Here is a 16,254-nt window from a genome sequence, read left to right as displayed (position 1 = left end):
TGTTCAAAGCCATCGATGTGTCTGCTTGAGGGGGAATATATACGGCTGTGATTATAATCGAAGAGAATATCCTTGGTAGATAATGCGGTCGACATTTGATTGTGAGGAATTCTAAATCAGGTGAACAGAAGGACTTGAGTTCCTGTATGTTGTTGTGGCCACACCACGTCACGTTACCAGAAAGATGTTTGTTTCTGTCGGCGCGATGCGTGGAGAAACCAGCTGGCTGCACCGACTCCGATAGCGTCTCTCCAGTGAGCCATGTTTCCGTGAAGCAAAGAACGTTACAGTCTCTGATGTCCCTCTGGAATGCTACCCTTGCTCGGATTTCATCAACCATGTTGTTAAGAGACTGGACATTGGCGAGAAGAATTCTAGGGAGTGGTGCACGATGTGCCCGTCTCCGGAGTCTGGCCAGAAGACCACTCCGTTTCCCCCTTTTATGAAGTAGTTTTTTTGGGGTCGCCGGCTGGGATCCATTCCGTTGTCCTGGGTGAAAGGCAGAACACAGGATCCGCTTCGCGAATGTCATATTCTTGGTCGTACTGATGGTGAGTTGACGCTGCTCTTATGTTCAGTAGTTCTTCTCGACTGTATGTAATGAAACCTAAGATGACCTGGGGTACCAATGTAAGAAATAACACGTAAAAAAACAAAAACCTGCATAGTTTCCTAGGAACGCGAAGCGAGGCGGCCATCTCTGTTGGCGCCGGAAGACTATTGGGTGTAACAGCTGTGTTAGGTAGGTGGGATAGTTGTGGTAAGTATGTGTGGTAGATGTGGTAGGTAGGTAGGTAGGCTTGGAGGGTGTGGTAATGGTAGGTGAGGTAGCTGTGGTGATGGTTGGTTTGGTGAAGGTAGGTATGGTAGGTGTGATGATGGTTGGTGTGGTAGGTTTGGTGATGGTAGGTGTGAGAGATGAGGTGATGGTAGGTATGTTACTTGTGGTTGGTGTGGTGGTAGTTGTGGTAGGTAAGTTTGGTAGGTGTGGTGATGATAGGTGTGGTGGTTGTGGTAGGTAGTTGTGGTAGATGTGGTAGGTAGGTTTGGTGATGGTAGGTGTGGTGATGGTAGCTGTGGTATGTTTGGTGAAAGTAGATGTGATAGTTGTGGTATTTGTTGATTGTAGATGTGTTGATGGTAGGTGTGATAGTTGTGGTAGGTCGATGTGGTAGTTGTGGTAGGTTGGTGTGGTAGTTGTGTTAGGTAGGTGTAGTAGTTGTGGTAGGTAGGTATGGATGTTATGGTACGTAGGTGTGGAAGTTGTGTTAGGTAGGTTTGGTGATGGTAGGTTTTGTAGTTGTGGTGATGGTAGTTGCGGTAGGTGTGGTGATGGTGGGTGTGGTAGTTGTGATAGGTTGGTGTAGTAGTTGTGGTACGTACGTGTGTTAGTTTTGGTAGGGAAGTGTGGTAGTTGTGATAGGTAGGTGTGGTAGTTGTGATAGGTAGGTGTGGTAGTTGTGATAGTGTTGGGGAATAATCAGAATAGTTGGGTAACATAGATAAGATGTTTTATTTTCATTATATGCTTGTGAGTTACTTCTCATATAGAATGTATCTTGTTGTACTATAGTGCTGGCTGGTTGCAGTTATCTGTTCTCTGTCAGGGTTCAGTTACTTGGGCCACAGAGAGGGGAGAAGTCAAGCTTGTCTTCATATGTAAACATATCTTTTAAACCAATTATTTCTTGGCTCCACAATGTCTGTGTGCCAGTCACTGTGTCTCTGTGATCTTGTCCAGGAGGGGTGTATTTGATATATGCCTGTTGATGAGGTTTTGTTTTATGTTCCTGAGAGCGAGATAAGAACATAGTTTAGGAGATAATTTATAGCCAATGCTGTCTGTTTGGAAGGAATCAGTGGCCAACTGCAAGCTTAACAAATCAATCACTATCCTGCTATTCAACATGACTCCTGCCGCATTCAAAACAACTGGAAACTCGGAACTGGGAAATCTTAGACTTCAGTGAGTTCAAGACAACTGGGAACTCTGACTGGGAAAACAGGTTTTGAACGGTCATCCAACTCAGAAATCCAAGTCGGGAACTCGGGGCTCTTTCTTGTGCTCTGACCTGAAGATCACTGACATCATGATTCAACCTTGTTTTTTCCCGAGTTCCCAGTTGTCTTGAAAGCACCATAAATCCAGAGAATGACAGACTTTGATGCCAAACCGCCGCTACACCTTCCTGTTCAAGTGAGCACAGCACAACAAGGTGTCCAAAAATGTATTGAATACTGCTCTATAAATGATGTAATATGCCAGGGAGATATGCATACTGTATCTAAGAAAGTAATACTAAGTGTATGTTGTGTAGTAAGCTGTTAGTAGCCCATGTGGCTCACCCTAATAATTTTGTCCCTTTCCCCTCTCATAACTTAGCCTACTGCTCTGACTTGATGGTGCACATGTAGACTATAGCCTGTTTTAGAGAAATGTAATCATCATTGTCTGCTTATATGCAGTTATGACTTGGTATACAGGGAGAATACTGTAAGAATGGCCCATGTTCAAAATTCTGTCGCTGTACATTTCAAAAGTGCTGAACAAATGGTTATATTGACGACGTTCATCCTAGGTCTCTCATTGTCTTAATCTAAATTACAGATATCCTGTAGTCCACTCGTTGTCCCCTTGTGCCATAGTTTGTACTTCTCAATTGTCAGTAGAAACCACATTTGTTTAAGCAAGTCAGCCATATCAGCTATGTTTTTTAAAAAGGATTCTCTCCATGGTGCTGAAAAGAAAGCTCTGCTGTTGGGACAGCTTTATGTCGACCCTAACAGTTTGTGGGCACCGTTTGTTAAAGTTATAGTGCAATTAATGTATTGTTTAGTGTTGTGTTGTGTAGTGGCTTTGCTGGCATTCATCTAAAACATTTTGGGGGAGTTTTCCCCACCAAGATGTACATGCTGCAATCACCACTGGGTGGGTGAATTATAACACACCAACCCTGTTACCTATAGATAGACAGTCTAGACATGTTTAAACTATTTACATGTGTTTGGTAAGCTTGCATTCCATTCCCCCTGTCACATGGGGATCTATGGTTGATTCTAGATGAAATAGTCAACTTTGTTACAGTCAACCCTGTCACTTTATTTGGCACTTAATAGGCACTTACTATAGTATGTATTTGTTACTTTGAGATGGAAAACATGTTTTATATTAAGTTGAACATGTGCTCTTTATGACAGAATGTTAGAATTAGGTGAAATATAAAGTTACACTCCCCAAAAGGTACTCAATTGGTGGAATGACCCGAGTACTGAACTGGAGGTGGGAGAGCTAACGATGCTTCTACTGTTGCTCTCTCCTCAGATTCTTAGAGAAGCTATTTCAATCTGATATTTCTCCTATGGTCTAAAATAGATGTGTATAGAGGACTCCTCTCTAATATAACATGTCACACATTGTATCAAACTGATGGAATGTTAGGTGTCTCATTGAAAGTCTAACATCTACCATGACTACTGGATGTTTCAATTCTAATAAATAACAAAACAATCCACACCGTAACAACAATATTGCTTTTTTAATAAATGCTTTTATTAAAGAATAAAACTTTGCAAACAAAAATGACATCATCAAACATCACTGGCCTGACTTGAGCAGCTCTGCCCGGGGATGGAGCCAGCAACTTAGCTGCTACCGGTCCGGTCCAGGCTACCTGCAGACCTCCTCCCAGACCTCCTTTTCAGCACCTCCCCTTAACAGGAGAGGACTTCTGTTGAAACCATTTCCATTTTTGGGATATTTTCTAGGACTGTAGAGGTGGTAAGCAGAGATGAATTTAACTAGGATACAGATGAGAGTCTCTGTTCTTGGGAGGAGGGTCACTGACCTTCGATGGTTTGTTGCCTGATAAAGAGGATACTTGCTGGCTTGAGGAGACTATAATGTTTTGAGGAAGAAATGTGGCTCGATGACTTAAAGAGGAGGAGGAATTATTGGGCGACACTTTTAATTACCAACGTAACCTCAGTGGAACTGTGGCTTCATCGAGTTCCAGCTCTAGGCAGACAGCACGTCAGGAAGACTGTAAGAGATCACAGAGACAGGTAAGTATCTATATATTTACATGTGTGATGCATGTACACTAAACCCTCACATTTGGATAATGTCACTTTTTAAAGTGATGACATGTATATTAACAGTGTAAAACATGAATAGATGTTTAAACATTCTTTACCTCATCCTAATTTTCTTCCAGATGCTTGGCTTTTTCTTTGTCTTGGAGATTGGCTCTGATGTTTCAACCTCTTCTGGAGCTTCTAGCTGCTGGCTGTCTGGCCCCCCCTGATGGTTCTCTGGCCCCCCCTGATGGTTCTCTGGCCCCTCCTGCTGGTTCTCTGAACTCCCCTCCTGGTTCTCTGCCCATGCCTGTTGCCTCCTTGGCCTTTCCTGGTGGCCATCAGCAGATCCAGTGGGCTCTTGGCTTACTTGTTGGCCATTGGCCCACCCGGGCAACTCCTGACCGTGGTTGTAATCGTGGCTGTGTTGGGTGGTTAGACACCGGGTGTTGATTTGAGCATCAGCCTCCAGATTCATCTGATCCAGGTAGTTTTCCTTCATCCTCTCCCTCTCCTCCTTCAGTTGTTGATGAGTCTGTTTTTTAAGCAGGGACCGCTCTCTCCACTGCTTATTGAAATCCTCCATCTTCTTCCTTCTCTCCTCAGCCTTCAGCAGCTCCTTCCTCTTCTCCCTCTCTCTCTCTGCCCGGGTCATGGTGGATGTTAGCCTTGTGTGTCCAGGGATGGCTGGGAGGGGAGAAGAAGTAGAGTTTACATTCATCTTAGTGGATCTGGTATCAACTTAAATGTAATGGACACAGGGAATGAAGAATAGAAAACACAATTGGATCTCAATGATTCTTTACTCTTTTCAGTTGAGCAAGGCATGGAATTTGTCAATAAAGTGCAATAATTCCCATCCCGAATTGACCTGGCCCTAAGTTGAACATGAGTCCAGAATGGCACCTATTCTTTGTATAGTGCCAGGGCATATGTGATCGCTTAGCGCCGCATGGCCACTAGTAGCCCCCGGATCCCCCCAAAACACGTTTTTGTGTGTGTGTTTTTAGGAACTCTTTCTGGGTCTCTACTTAGTCTTGAGAGTTAGACTAGTAGATGACACAAGGTACCATTTAAAAACGTGGTTGTTATCAGCAGTATTTTTCTTGTTATGTCAGTCAGTCACTCAATGAGCCATGTCAGCTAACATATTCTTTGGACAGTAGTTTTATATTGAAACAATGATGCAACATGATGACTGGTGTGGAACGTATGTGTGTAGAGGAGACTAAAGAGGATGATGTCATAAGTAGAGGGAAAACAGGTCTTACCTATGTGGACGATCTTATGGCCCTCCTCAGCCTCTCTCTGATACGTTCTCTCTATCTTTCTGAGGTTCCTCTTCTCCCACTTCTTGTTTACCCAGCCCACAGCTCTCCTTCGGATACTTTTATCGGGTGAGAGAATGTCCTCCTTGTCATCTTCCTTCTCCTCCTCCTCTAAGTCACCCCTCTTGTACTCAAGGATCTCCCTTCTTTCCTCTTCCACCATCTCCTCTCTTTTTTTTGCCTGTATTATTTCTTCTCTCTCTCTGATTAAAGATAAATGGCATTTAATGGCTTTCTTTCTCTCCTCCTCTCTCTCTTCCTCTCTCTGCCTCTCCTCCTCTCTTAGTCTCAACATTTCTTTCTGTCTAGCAATTTCAATCTCTCGTTTTTTATCCTGCTCCTCTTGTTGTCTTGCCCTCTCCTGTTTTCTTTCCATCTCCAGCCGTCTTTCCTCCTTCTCCCTCCTGATTTGTTGTCCTCTTTCTATGTGTTCTCGTTCCCCCTTCAACACTTCTAACCTCCTCTCTTTACGCCTATTGAAGACTTCCCGTGCTTTTGCTTTAACATTAACTACTACATGTTTCTTCATGCTTACTTCCTTTCCTCTCTCTTCTCTTTCCCTGTACTCTTCCTCTGCTTCCTTAATCACTTCCTGCTTTTCTTCCATCTCTCTCTCCTGTTCTATCTCCAGTTCATTCTGTCCCTCAATTTCCCCCAAAATATTTTTCTGCCCTTCCTTTCTTCTTCCTGCTTCCTCCCTTTCTCTCATAATCATCTTTTCTTTCTCCATCTCTTTCTGTTGCTGATCTTTTAATTCCATCTCTCTCTGATTGTCATTGTCTTTCTCCCTTTCTTTCTCCTTCTCCTTTTGTTTCTGTCTCTCCTCTTGTTGTTGTCGTCTGTGTATCTCTTCTATCTCTCTCTGTCTCTTGTTCTCCCTCTCTCTTCCCTCCTCCATGTCAATTTGCTTCTGTTTCCATATATTTTCTTCTTCTTGATCTCTCTCAAACATTATCTTTCTCTCCTCTTGTTGTTGTCGTCTTTCTTTCTCTCCAATCTCTCTCTGTCTCTCTTTCTCTTCGATCGCTCTCTGTCTCTCTTCTTCTCTTTCTTCCTCTTCCATCTCTATTTGCTTCTGTTGACATCTTTCTTCATCATTCTCTCTTTTGATCGCTCTCTGTCTCTCTTCTTCTCTTTCTTCCTCTTCCATCTCTATTTGCTTCTGTTGACATCTTTCTTCATCATTCTCTCTTTTGATCTCTCTCTGTCTCTCTTCTTCTCGTTCTTCATCTTCCATCTCTATTTGCTTCTGTGTAAATAGTTGTTCTTCATTCTCTCTTTCAATCTCTTTCTGTCTCACTTCTCTTTCGATGTTTTTCTGTCTCTTCTCTATTCTCTTTCTTTTGATCTCTCTCTGTCTCTCTTTCTCCCTCTCTCTTTCTCCCTCTCTCGTTCTTCCTCTTCCATCTCTATTTGCTTCTGTTTACATCTTTCTTCTTCGTGCTCTCTTTCAATCTCTCTCTGTCTCTCTTCTTCTCTTTCTTTCTCTTCCATCTCTATTTGCTTCTGTTTACATCTTTCTTCTTCGTGCTCTCTTTCAATCTCTTTCTGTCTCTCTTCTTTTCTTTCGATATGTTTTTGTCTCTTTTCCATTATCTTTCTTTTGATCTCTCTCTGTCTCTCTTTCTCCCTCTCTCTTTCTTCCTCTTCCATCTCTATTTGCTTCTGTTTACATCTTTCTTCTTCAATCTCTCTTTCAATCTCTCTCTGTCTCTCTTCTTCTCTTTCCATAATTTTCTGTCTCTTCTCCATTCTCTTCCTTTTGATCTCTCTCTGTCTCTCTTTCTCCCTTTCTCGTTCTTCCTCTTCCATCTCTATTTGCTTCTGTTTACATCTTTCTTCTTCAATCTCTCTTTCAATCTCTCTCTGTCTCTCTTCTTCTCTTTCCATAATTTTCTGTCTCTTCTCCATTCTCTTCCTTTTGATCTGTCTCTGTCTCTCTTTCTCCCTCTCTCTTTCTTCCTCTTCCATCTCTATGTGCTTCTGTTTGCGTCTCTCCTCTTCTTCTTCTCTCTCCATCTCCTTCTTCTTCTCATCTTCTTCTTGTCTCTGTTTTGGTATTTTCTCCATTCTCTTTCTTTCTACCTCTTTCTGTTTGTTGTGCTCACCCTCCATCTTCTCCTCCATGTCCATTTGGTTCTGTTTCCATTTATATTTGTCTGTTTCCATATTTTCTAATTCTATCTGCTGTTCCTTGATTTTCTTGAAGACTTCCTCCAATTCAGACGTATTTTTGTCATTGATGAGGGCTGTCTCCATCTCCATCTCTCTCTCCACTCTACTTTTAAACTCCTCTTCACTTCGTCTCCAATCATTTTCTCTCTCTCTGTCTCTATCAAATGTTCTCTCTGGTTCAGTCTCGTCTTTCAATCTAATCTCTTCTTTCATTCTCACAACCTCTCTGTCTAACACTAGTACATTTTGGTTAACCTGTTTCACTCTCTCATTCTGTCTTCTAAACGCTTCTTTCGCTCTTTCAAATTTGATTTTGTATTGAATCTCTTTTGTTGTCATATCTTCTTTCAGTCTCTCAACCTCTCTCTCTAACTCTTTTACCTTTTCGTTAACCAGTTTGACTTTCTCATTCTCTGCAATACGCATGTCTCTTTCTCTTTCAAATATGATTTCCTTCTCAATCTCTTTCAATCTCTCAATCTCTCGTTCTAACGCTTTTATCGTTTCTTCTGCCTGTTCCACTTTCTTCTTCATTTCTTGTCTTTCCAATTCTGCTTTTCTCTTCCTTTCCATCTCCCTTTCTCTCTCTCTTTCCCTCTCTCTTCCTGTTTCAATAGGTTTGTTGTTCCAGGCCAGTCTTGGTCGCTGATCCTCCATGACTTTCTGCCATAGCCTCAATCTCTCAATCTCTTGCTTCATTTTAAAAGGTAAAATTAGTGATAATCTATTACCAAGACATACTTTCAAAGGATTTGCAGAGAACGATACACAGAAATACAACCTAGAGCTAGGTAATTGAATCAAACACTGGACAACATCAATAGCAGGGTCATGTTGATCAATTCATCTGGACAATTCATTGTCAATTAATGTATTATCATGGTTTGAAAAAATTATGAGACATTTTATGGAATCAATTATGTCCAAAATGTGTACAAATACAAACACACAACCTTCTTGCCCATTCAGTTAGGGGTTTGAGAAATTCCTGTTACAATTTGTGTGATGTTACAACAATGTTGCCTCTGATGTTTATGCTTGTAGAAATTACTCCTACAGATGATGCTTCACTCATGCAACTATGTACAACCTGCACAGATACAGTTATCAACAACAACAACAGTGATGACGTTAATAAGTAAGTGGATATTCAACCGGCAGAAGAAAGGCATAGGGGTTGAGATAAATGAAGGTTAGGTTCAGGACCTAGGGTTGGGTTAAGGTAAAGGTTAGGTATAGTTTCAGTGAGGTTAAGGTAAGGGTTAAAGGAAAGGAATAAAAGTTAACATTAGGTTAGCGTACCCCTGTCTGCCACTATTAATTTTCAGCTGGGTAAATATACACTGCCTTTTAATAATAACAATGACATGTCTTACGTGGGCCAGTTGTAGGTCCACCATCAGTAAATCCAGCAGTTGTTTTAGTCTGTGGATCTCCTGCAGTTTTCTCTGGTGCTCCATTGCTTCTGTGGCTCTCTCTGCTTCCCTCTGTCTCTCTGCTTCCCTCTGTCTCTCTGCTTCTCTCTGTCTCTCTGCCTCCCTCTGTCTCTCTGCTTCCTTCTGTCTCTCTGCCTCCCTCTGTCTCTCTGCTTCTCTCTGTCTCTCTGCTTCTCTCTGTCTCTCTGCTTCTCTCTGTCTTTCTGAATCTCTCTGGCTCTCTTCCTCTCTCTGGCTCTCTGCCTCCCTCTGGCTCTCTGCCTCCCTCTGGCTCTCTGCCTCCCTCTGGCTCTCTGCCTCCCTCAGTCTCAGGATCTCAGCCTTCCACTCTTTCATGATACCCCTTTCTACTCTTCTTCTCCTCCTTTCATCTTTTAAAAGGGCTCGGAGATGGTCTGTCTCAGACTGTAATTGTTCAATGATCTTGTCCTTCTCCGTTTCACCATTCCTCTTCTTCTTTTCCTCCTCCCAGAGGCACACTTGGAGTCTGCCCATCTCCTTCTTCTGATTTCGGATCGTTCGATCCTTCCCCATCAACTCAAGCATGTGGGCTTCCTTCTCTGTACAGGTCTTCTTCTCTTCTCTCGGGAAGTAAACCTCCATCTCTGCCTGCTTGTAGCTGGGAGCAAAGGAATGTCAACACATTATTTAGGAAGTGAACTCAGACAATTTACTACAATATTAAAATAATAATTTAACTTCTGCTCAATTAATAATACTTTAATACTTTAATAATAATCAATTAATACTTTAATAACACAAATCACACAACTGTGACTTACAGTACGTGAATGTGATGAGTTGACTGTCCATGATGGCCAGAGGTGGGTAATGTGTCACTCTGGTCCAGGGCGTTACGTACAGCTTGCAGACACTGAGCCTTCCTTCAGCAAGCCGCACATAATGCCCTGTACCAGAGCTAGGTTATGTGATGAATGACTTACAGACTGTTCCACATGATAGGAGGGGGTAAGAAGACAGTCCCAGTAGGAGACGGAGATCGTCCAGAAGAAGAAGAGGTGTCCATCTCCTCAGAGACTGCAGGAAAGGTCTACACGTTTTATTTCTGGAAAATAAAGAGATGCCTTCGTTCAGCAACAATGTGTGTTTCTATGTTTCTGTCACTAGATGGTGCCATTGTACACAACATTTACTCACCAGGTCAGTGAATTCAGAAACAGTCTTCAGAGTTGAGTCCTCAAGCTCTAGCCTACAACCCATCATGCATCAGCACAACTAATATAATAATATCTCATCACAGTACACCTGGATTGTGTTCACAAAGTGTTTCAGGGTAGGAGTGCTGATCTAGGATCAGGTCGCCTCCTGTCCATCAAAATGTATTCAGTTTATTTTAAAAGACCAAACTGATTATTGATCAGCACTCCTTCTATGAGACTTTGTGAATATGAGCCTATGTGAAAGAACCTTTCTGGCATATGCTGGCTAGACAGTACACAGACAATTCAGATAGTCCGACAGACAGAAAGAAGAGTAGATACAGATGGAGTGATTGATAGCAACAGAAATAACGAAGCGGATGGTTAATGTATTGTAAACTTTTGTAAATATTTGACTCACCTCAAATCACACGTGTCAAACCTCAGTTTTAGTGTTGAACCGAATAATATCCTCGGCATTAACTTTCTCTGGTCTGGAGCTGTATTGTTGCGTCATTTGGAACGCTTGAGCGTCATAATCCGTTCACCGCGCCTGCTTGATTGACAGCTAGGGGTTCTCCTGCACATCAGTGTCCAAAAGTCGATAATGTTTAGCTACTCATAATTGATAAAGTCATTTATAACTATTTTCACTTGACTTTTATTTCGTGTATTTTTGCCTAGGGTTATTTTGAATTCTATGTTGTGTGATTTGTCTTTGTATGGGCCTAAAGTTCAATGAAATACAAACAGCAACCATAGCCTACAAACATTTCCCACACAAATACAAATGTGGGTGTTTAGTGAGAACACAAAATAATAACATTACAGCCATAACTGTACAAACAAACAGACAATCACAACTCTCTCCCCACTATTTATTATTTCTGCAGTGAGGATTCACCCCCTTTAGATAATGATGTTGTAATTTATCTACAGAAAAACGTTGTTCTGAGCTCAACAAGCAGTAGTAGCAGTTTGCAAATCATAGAGCCAGAGGAATGGCTCTTTCACCGATGCAATTCGGTTCCCGAGGATCAACAAAAAGATCCGTTCAAAAAGAGCCGTTCGTTCGTGAACGACACATCACCACACTGTAGTTCTCCACCATTTCGTATCGTGAGCTGGAGGAGCGTTCGTCCAACTTCTCATCCAAGTAAATGGCAGAGGCGCATCATCCATCCGCTGAAATCCCAAGGGACTGGGAGGATAGTTCACGATGCAACAAGCGTTTGGGGAGGACATTCATTGTAACGCAATGCCTGTTTTTAAATTCTTGAGGGACTCTTGCTCCAGGGGAAATCTCAGCAGTGATGTCTCTGCTGTGCGTCAGAGGTGGGATCTTTTCCTTCTTCACTATGCTTATTATACTGTACATATCGGTCACATTAATGACATTGCAGTCAGGAAAGTTTTCTGTAGGCTATTGGGGAGATGCGCATAGCCCGGAGTTGTCACGTTCCAGTCCAAACATGACCTGGGATGTGAGAAGGGAGCTATTCTATAACACATGTAGATGACATGTTGTCTTTATATGTAGATTATATTTTGGTTTTATATTTCATATTTGATTGATGATTAGGCCTATGACTTTTGATTCCACTTTGGCAACCTTGCACCATATTGTCCTCTCTTGCTATATCTTAAACTTTATGCCCTTGTGCAGATCTTCTCTCTAAACAATATTCATGATAGTTTGAATGAGTTGAGTAAACTACACTGTTGTTAGCTTCTCAGTCTGTACTGTACTGTCCCTGGAAGACTCTCCACATAGTTCACCTAGATCCAGTCCACTTTGTACCACTGGTCAACTAATCATCCAAACCTCTGATTAGTGAATCAGGTGTGTTGGTGGTGGAATACATGATATGAACTGGTTAGGGGGAGGACAGGTTTGAGAAGGGAAAGACTAAATGGACTTTTCTGACCAACATCCCATTGACAGCCTGTCTGACCAAAACCTAAAACGGACTCTAACCTAAACACTAACAATAACCAAACCCTTAAGTATTCAAGGTAGTCTCATCAGTCATCAGACTGTAGTTTCTCCCTGTGTGTCCAGTAAACCTCCTCTCATCATGGGTGTGATTCAGACTGTAGTTTCTCCCTGTGTGTCCAGTAAACCTCCTCTCATCATGGGTGTGATTCAGACTGTAGTTTCTCCCTGTGTGTCCAGTAAACCTCCTCTCATCATGGGTGTGATTCAGCCTGTAGTTTCTCCCTGTGTGTCCAGTAAACCTCCTCTCATCATGGGTGTGATTCAGACTGTAGTTTCTCCCTGTGTGTCCAATAAACCTCCTCTTATCATGGGTGTGATTCAGACTGTAGTTTCTCTCTGTATGTCCAGTAAACCTCCTCTCATCATGGGTGTGATTCAGCCTGTAGTTTCTCCCTGTGTGTCCAGTAAACCTCCTCTCATCATGGGTGTGATTCAGCCTGTAGTTTCTCCCTGTGTGTCCAGTAAACCTCCTCTCATCATGGGTGTGATTCAGACTGTAGTTTCTCCCTGTATGTCCAGTAAACCTCCTCTCAACATGGGTGTGATTCAGACTGTAGTTTCTCTCTGTGTGTCCAGTAAAACCTCCTCTCATCATGGGTGTGATTCAGACTGTAGTTTCTCCCTGTGTGTCCAGTAAAACCTCCTCTCATCATGGGTGTGATTCAGCCTGAAGCTGGAGAGCCCAGTAGCAACCAGCCCGACCACTTTATTACTAGTTGGGGATGGATAGTATCTCTAGAGGTACAATAGGGCATTTCCATGTAAAAGGATTGTCTATTAGGTATTTGTTGTGAAATTGTTAGATATTACTGCACTGTCGGAACTAGAAGCACAAGCATTTCGCTAGACTCCCAATAACATCTACTAACCATGTGTTGTGACCAATAATATTAGATTTAGATTGGAGCACCAATTATAATGTTCATAAGAGCATGTGTAATTGGGTGTGAAATGAAATCTAAGAGTGTATATTTTTGGTAAATGTAATTCTAGATACATTTTTCAACCAGTGAAGGCTTTGATTTCTGGGTAAACAGATGGAAAAGGGATCTTAGAAAACATCACCAGAAAAGGTCTTAAAAGGTCCAATATCAGAACTACATAAAAACAGAATCATGTTGACATAAAGACCCCTGACTACTATTATCAACACTTACATTTAGGTTTGGAGAAATCGTTTTGGTAATATTGTCTTGTGCCTTGTAATTCCGTTACCAAAAACCCACATAACTTTCAGATATTTTCACATTTGTCTTTGTGAGGAGGGGGGATAATGAACGTTCACAGAAGTAACCAGTAATGGTGGAGCTAACAATTAGTTCTAGTGATTTTTCTGATGTATATTTTGTTTGTGAATTATTAAGTGATTAAAACTCATAATTCCGTTACCAAATTATACTATACTAGCGTATACGTCCAACTTAAATGGTTTGTCAAAGTTGGGAGCGGCAAGCACTGGGGCACTACCAAGTAGTGCTTTGGCTGAATCTAAATGTCATGGCAGATTTCCTCCTCTTCGTCAGAGGTGTTGCAAGGATCGGGCCAAAACGCAGTGTGGTAAGTGTCCATGTTTTAATAGAATAAACTGAACATGACACAATATAAAATAACAACGTGAATATTAACGAAACAGTCCCGTGTGGCACAAAGACTGACACAGGAAACAAACACCCACAAAACAACAGTGAAACCCAGGCTACCTAAATATGGTTCTCAATCAGGGACAACGATAAACAGCTGCCTCTGATTGAGAACCATATCAGGCCAAACATAGAAATAGAAAACCATAGAGAAACACACAGACTGCCCACCCCAACTCACGCCCTGACCATACTAAATAAAGACAAAACAAAGGAAATAAAGGTCAGAACGTGAAGCATAGTTACATTCCTTGGACCACTTAAATGGTACTTTGGGACTAAGCAGAGATGTAAGGAGAGCTACAACCGTCGAAAAATTATTACAGAACGTACGATAGTACCCTCCCATCCCCAGGAATCTGCACAACTGGCGACAAGTCGTGAGAGCAGGAAAAGCAACAATTGCTTCCACTTTGCCAGTTATTTGGCACACTTGACCTCGTCCCACCTGCGTCCCCAAGTAAGCCACAGTAGCCTTCCCAAACTCACACTTGACCTCGTCCCACCTGCGTCCCCAAGTAAGCCACAGTAGCCTTCCCAAACTCACACTTGACCTCGTCCCACCTGCGTCCCCAAGTAAGCCACAGTAGCCTTCCCAAACTCACACTTGACCTCGTCCCACCTGCGTCCCCAAGTAAGCCACAGTAGCCTTCCCAAACTCACACTTGACCTCGTCCCACCTGCGTCCCCAAGTAAGCCTCAGTAGCCTTCCCAAACTCACACTTGACCTCGTCCCACCTGCGTCCCCAAGTAAGCCACAGTAGCCTTCCCAAACTCACACTTGGCCAAATTAAGGGTTAAAGAAGCATTCTCCAACCACTGAAACACACTTTTCAAGGTGGCGAGATGATCAGACCAAGTTGACGAATTAATCACCACATTGTCAAGGTAAGCAGTACAATTTGGCACATCCACGAACACAATGTTAACTAGGCACTGAAAAGTAGCAGGTGCATTACACATTCCAAAGGGCATCACAGTATATTGTACGAAGTTATCAGGCGTAATGAAAGCTGAGATGTCAGAAGCTCGAGAGTTCAGAGGCACCTGCCATTAACCTTTTAGCAAATCTAACTTACTAACGTAAGCAGCAGAGACAATTCTATCATTGCAGTCATCTAAGTGAGGTTTGAGGATCTGGATTTCATTTAGTTGTTATCCCTTGTCCTGACAGTTAACTCAATTTCTGTAACTTTCAAGTCCTTGACACCTGTTGACATATGTTACACGCCTCGGACTGGGATGTGGTCAGCAGATAATAAACCTGAATTAACAGGGTAAAATGATGAGACGGAGAAACGTTACTAGTGTTCAGTAGTAGGAATTCTCCAAGATGTATTAAAATACTGTTCTCTTTTGTTAATCTTTTTGGTTGTCAAAACCAAGTATCCATTACAACTCTATTGTTGCATTACATCTCCACATTTCATATTCCTGTATCAAAAAAATAAAAGGTCTGAGGATAAAATACTATCACCACACATCTACACATTCACATTATATATAACTCACTGTACTATCAGTGTCAATTTGGAAAAAGCTAGAAATTATTGGAGACCTGTGCTAAACGGTGCTACAACCATTATATTATAAACTACTAACATGTAAGCTATCAGACTGAGATAAACTAGCCTAGAGCTAGCTAGTGCTTAGACAAGCTAAATTTGGTTAGCATCAAGTTAGCAAACTGTTAAATGCTATTTTTGTAGAAATATTAACACATTTTATCGTGACATCACATATTTACAAATATTACCTGAACTAAACTGAGTCTTTGTTAGAAAATAAAACAAATAGGATCTAAAACGTTGTTGAAAAGAAGTACAGAAAGTTCAGACGCCATCTTGTTCCCTTCTCTTACATGTAAACCATTAGCAACCTAGCCAACCTCCATTACTTACAATGGGGAAATACCAACCAGTTTATCACTCTGTTAAAACTCCCTTCAATTGCCTTCAAACGTGACCAAACTCATGGACTATGTAGTTAACCATGTTACCTCAATATGCTGAGAGTCATATTGCACTTTTGCACATTACGTAACTTTATTAATAGGGTAAAATGATGAGATGGAGAAACGTTATTAGTTTTCAGTAGTAGGCATTCTCCAAGATTGAAGAAGAAACCTCTAAGACCTCACGATCTCACTAACGCTCCCCATTGACGTCACAGCTCATGGCATATGCTGCTTGGGTGCCACCTTGAGTAAAAGTAAAGATACCTTAATAGAAAATGACCCAAGTAAAAGTGAGAGTCACCCAGTGAAATACTACTTGAGTAAAAGTCTAAAAGTATTTGGTTTTAAATATACTTAAGTATTAAAAGTGAATTGAATATCTAAAATGTACTTTAGTATCAAAAGTAAATGGAATATCTCAAATATACTTTAGTATCAAAGGTAAATGTACAAGTGTAAACCATTTCAAATTCCTTATATTAAGC

The 16,254-nt window shown here is 41.6% G+C and overlaps 2 protein-coding genes across 2 annotated transcripts; both read right to left on the bottom strand.

The window, feature by feature from the left end:
• Nucleotides 1–4,189: 4,189 nt before the first annotated feature.
• On the bottom strand, nucleotides 4,190–8,237 carry LOC118964836 (uncharacterized). Its single transcript, XM_090239245.1, has 3 exons — nucleotides 7,301–8,237; nucleotides 5,346–6,422; nucleotides 4,190–4,761 (listed from the first exon to the last, which is right to left on the bottom strand). Exons 1-3 carry the CDS (start codon nucleotides 8,232–8,234, stop codon nucleotides 4,190–4,192), a joined length of 2,583 nt encoding a protein of 860 aa, XP_090095371.1. The 5' UTR covers nucleotides 8,235–8,237.
• A 602-nt stretch (nucleotides 8,238–8,839) lies between these two features.
• Nucleotides 8,840–10,040, bottom strand: LOC149982737 (uncharacterized). Its single transcript, XM_090239244.1, has 2 exons — nucleotides 9,958–10,040; nucleotides 8,840–9,632 (listed from the first exon to the last, which is right to left on the bottom strand). Exons 1-2 carry the CDS (start codon nucleotides 10,038–10,040, stop codon nucleotides 8,840–8,842), a joined length of 876 nt encoding a protein of 291 aa, XP_090095370.1.
• Nucleotides 10,041–16,254: the final 6,214 nt, after the last annotated feature.

Source organism: Oncorhynchus mykiss, chromosome 6 (genome assembly GCF_057628025.1).
Source record: "Oncorhynchus mykiss isolate SJ-2025 chromosome 6, ASM5762802v1, whole genome shotgun sequence".
NCBI classification, from domain to species: Eukaryota; Metazoa; Chordata; class Actinopteri; order Salmoniformes; family Salmonidae; genus Oncorhynchus; species Oncorhynchus mykiss.
Note: the sequence above shows the minus strand (reverse complement) of the source record. Positions and strands in the feature narration are given on the sequence as shown.

Bases quoted from the DNA above. Each gene is read 5' to 3' on its own strand.
- LOC118964836 (XM_090239245.1), bottom strand. From the start codon at position 8,234: ATGGAGGATCAGCGACCAAGACTGGCCTGGAACAACAAACCTATTGAA. The intron at 6,423-7,300 runs AGAAAATTATGG...AGAGAGCGATCG, and splicing joins GAAGAGAATGGAGAAGAGAC to AAGAGAAAGAGAGACAGAGA. The intron at 4,762-5,345 runs GTAAGACCTGTT...CTCCCCTCCCAG, and splicing joins CCATAAGATCGTCCACATAG to CCATCCCTGGACACACAAGG.
- LOC149982737 (XM_090239244.1), bottom strand. From the start codon at position 10,040: ATGGACACCTCTTCTTCTTCTGGACGATCTCCGTCTCCTACTGGGACT. The intron at 9,633-9,957 runs GTAAGTCATTCA...CTTTGCTCCCAG, and splicing joins CCTATCATGTGGAACAGTCT to CTACAAGCAGGCAGAGATGG.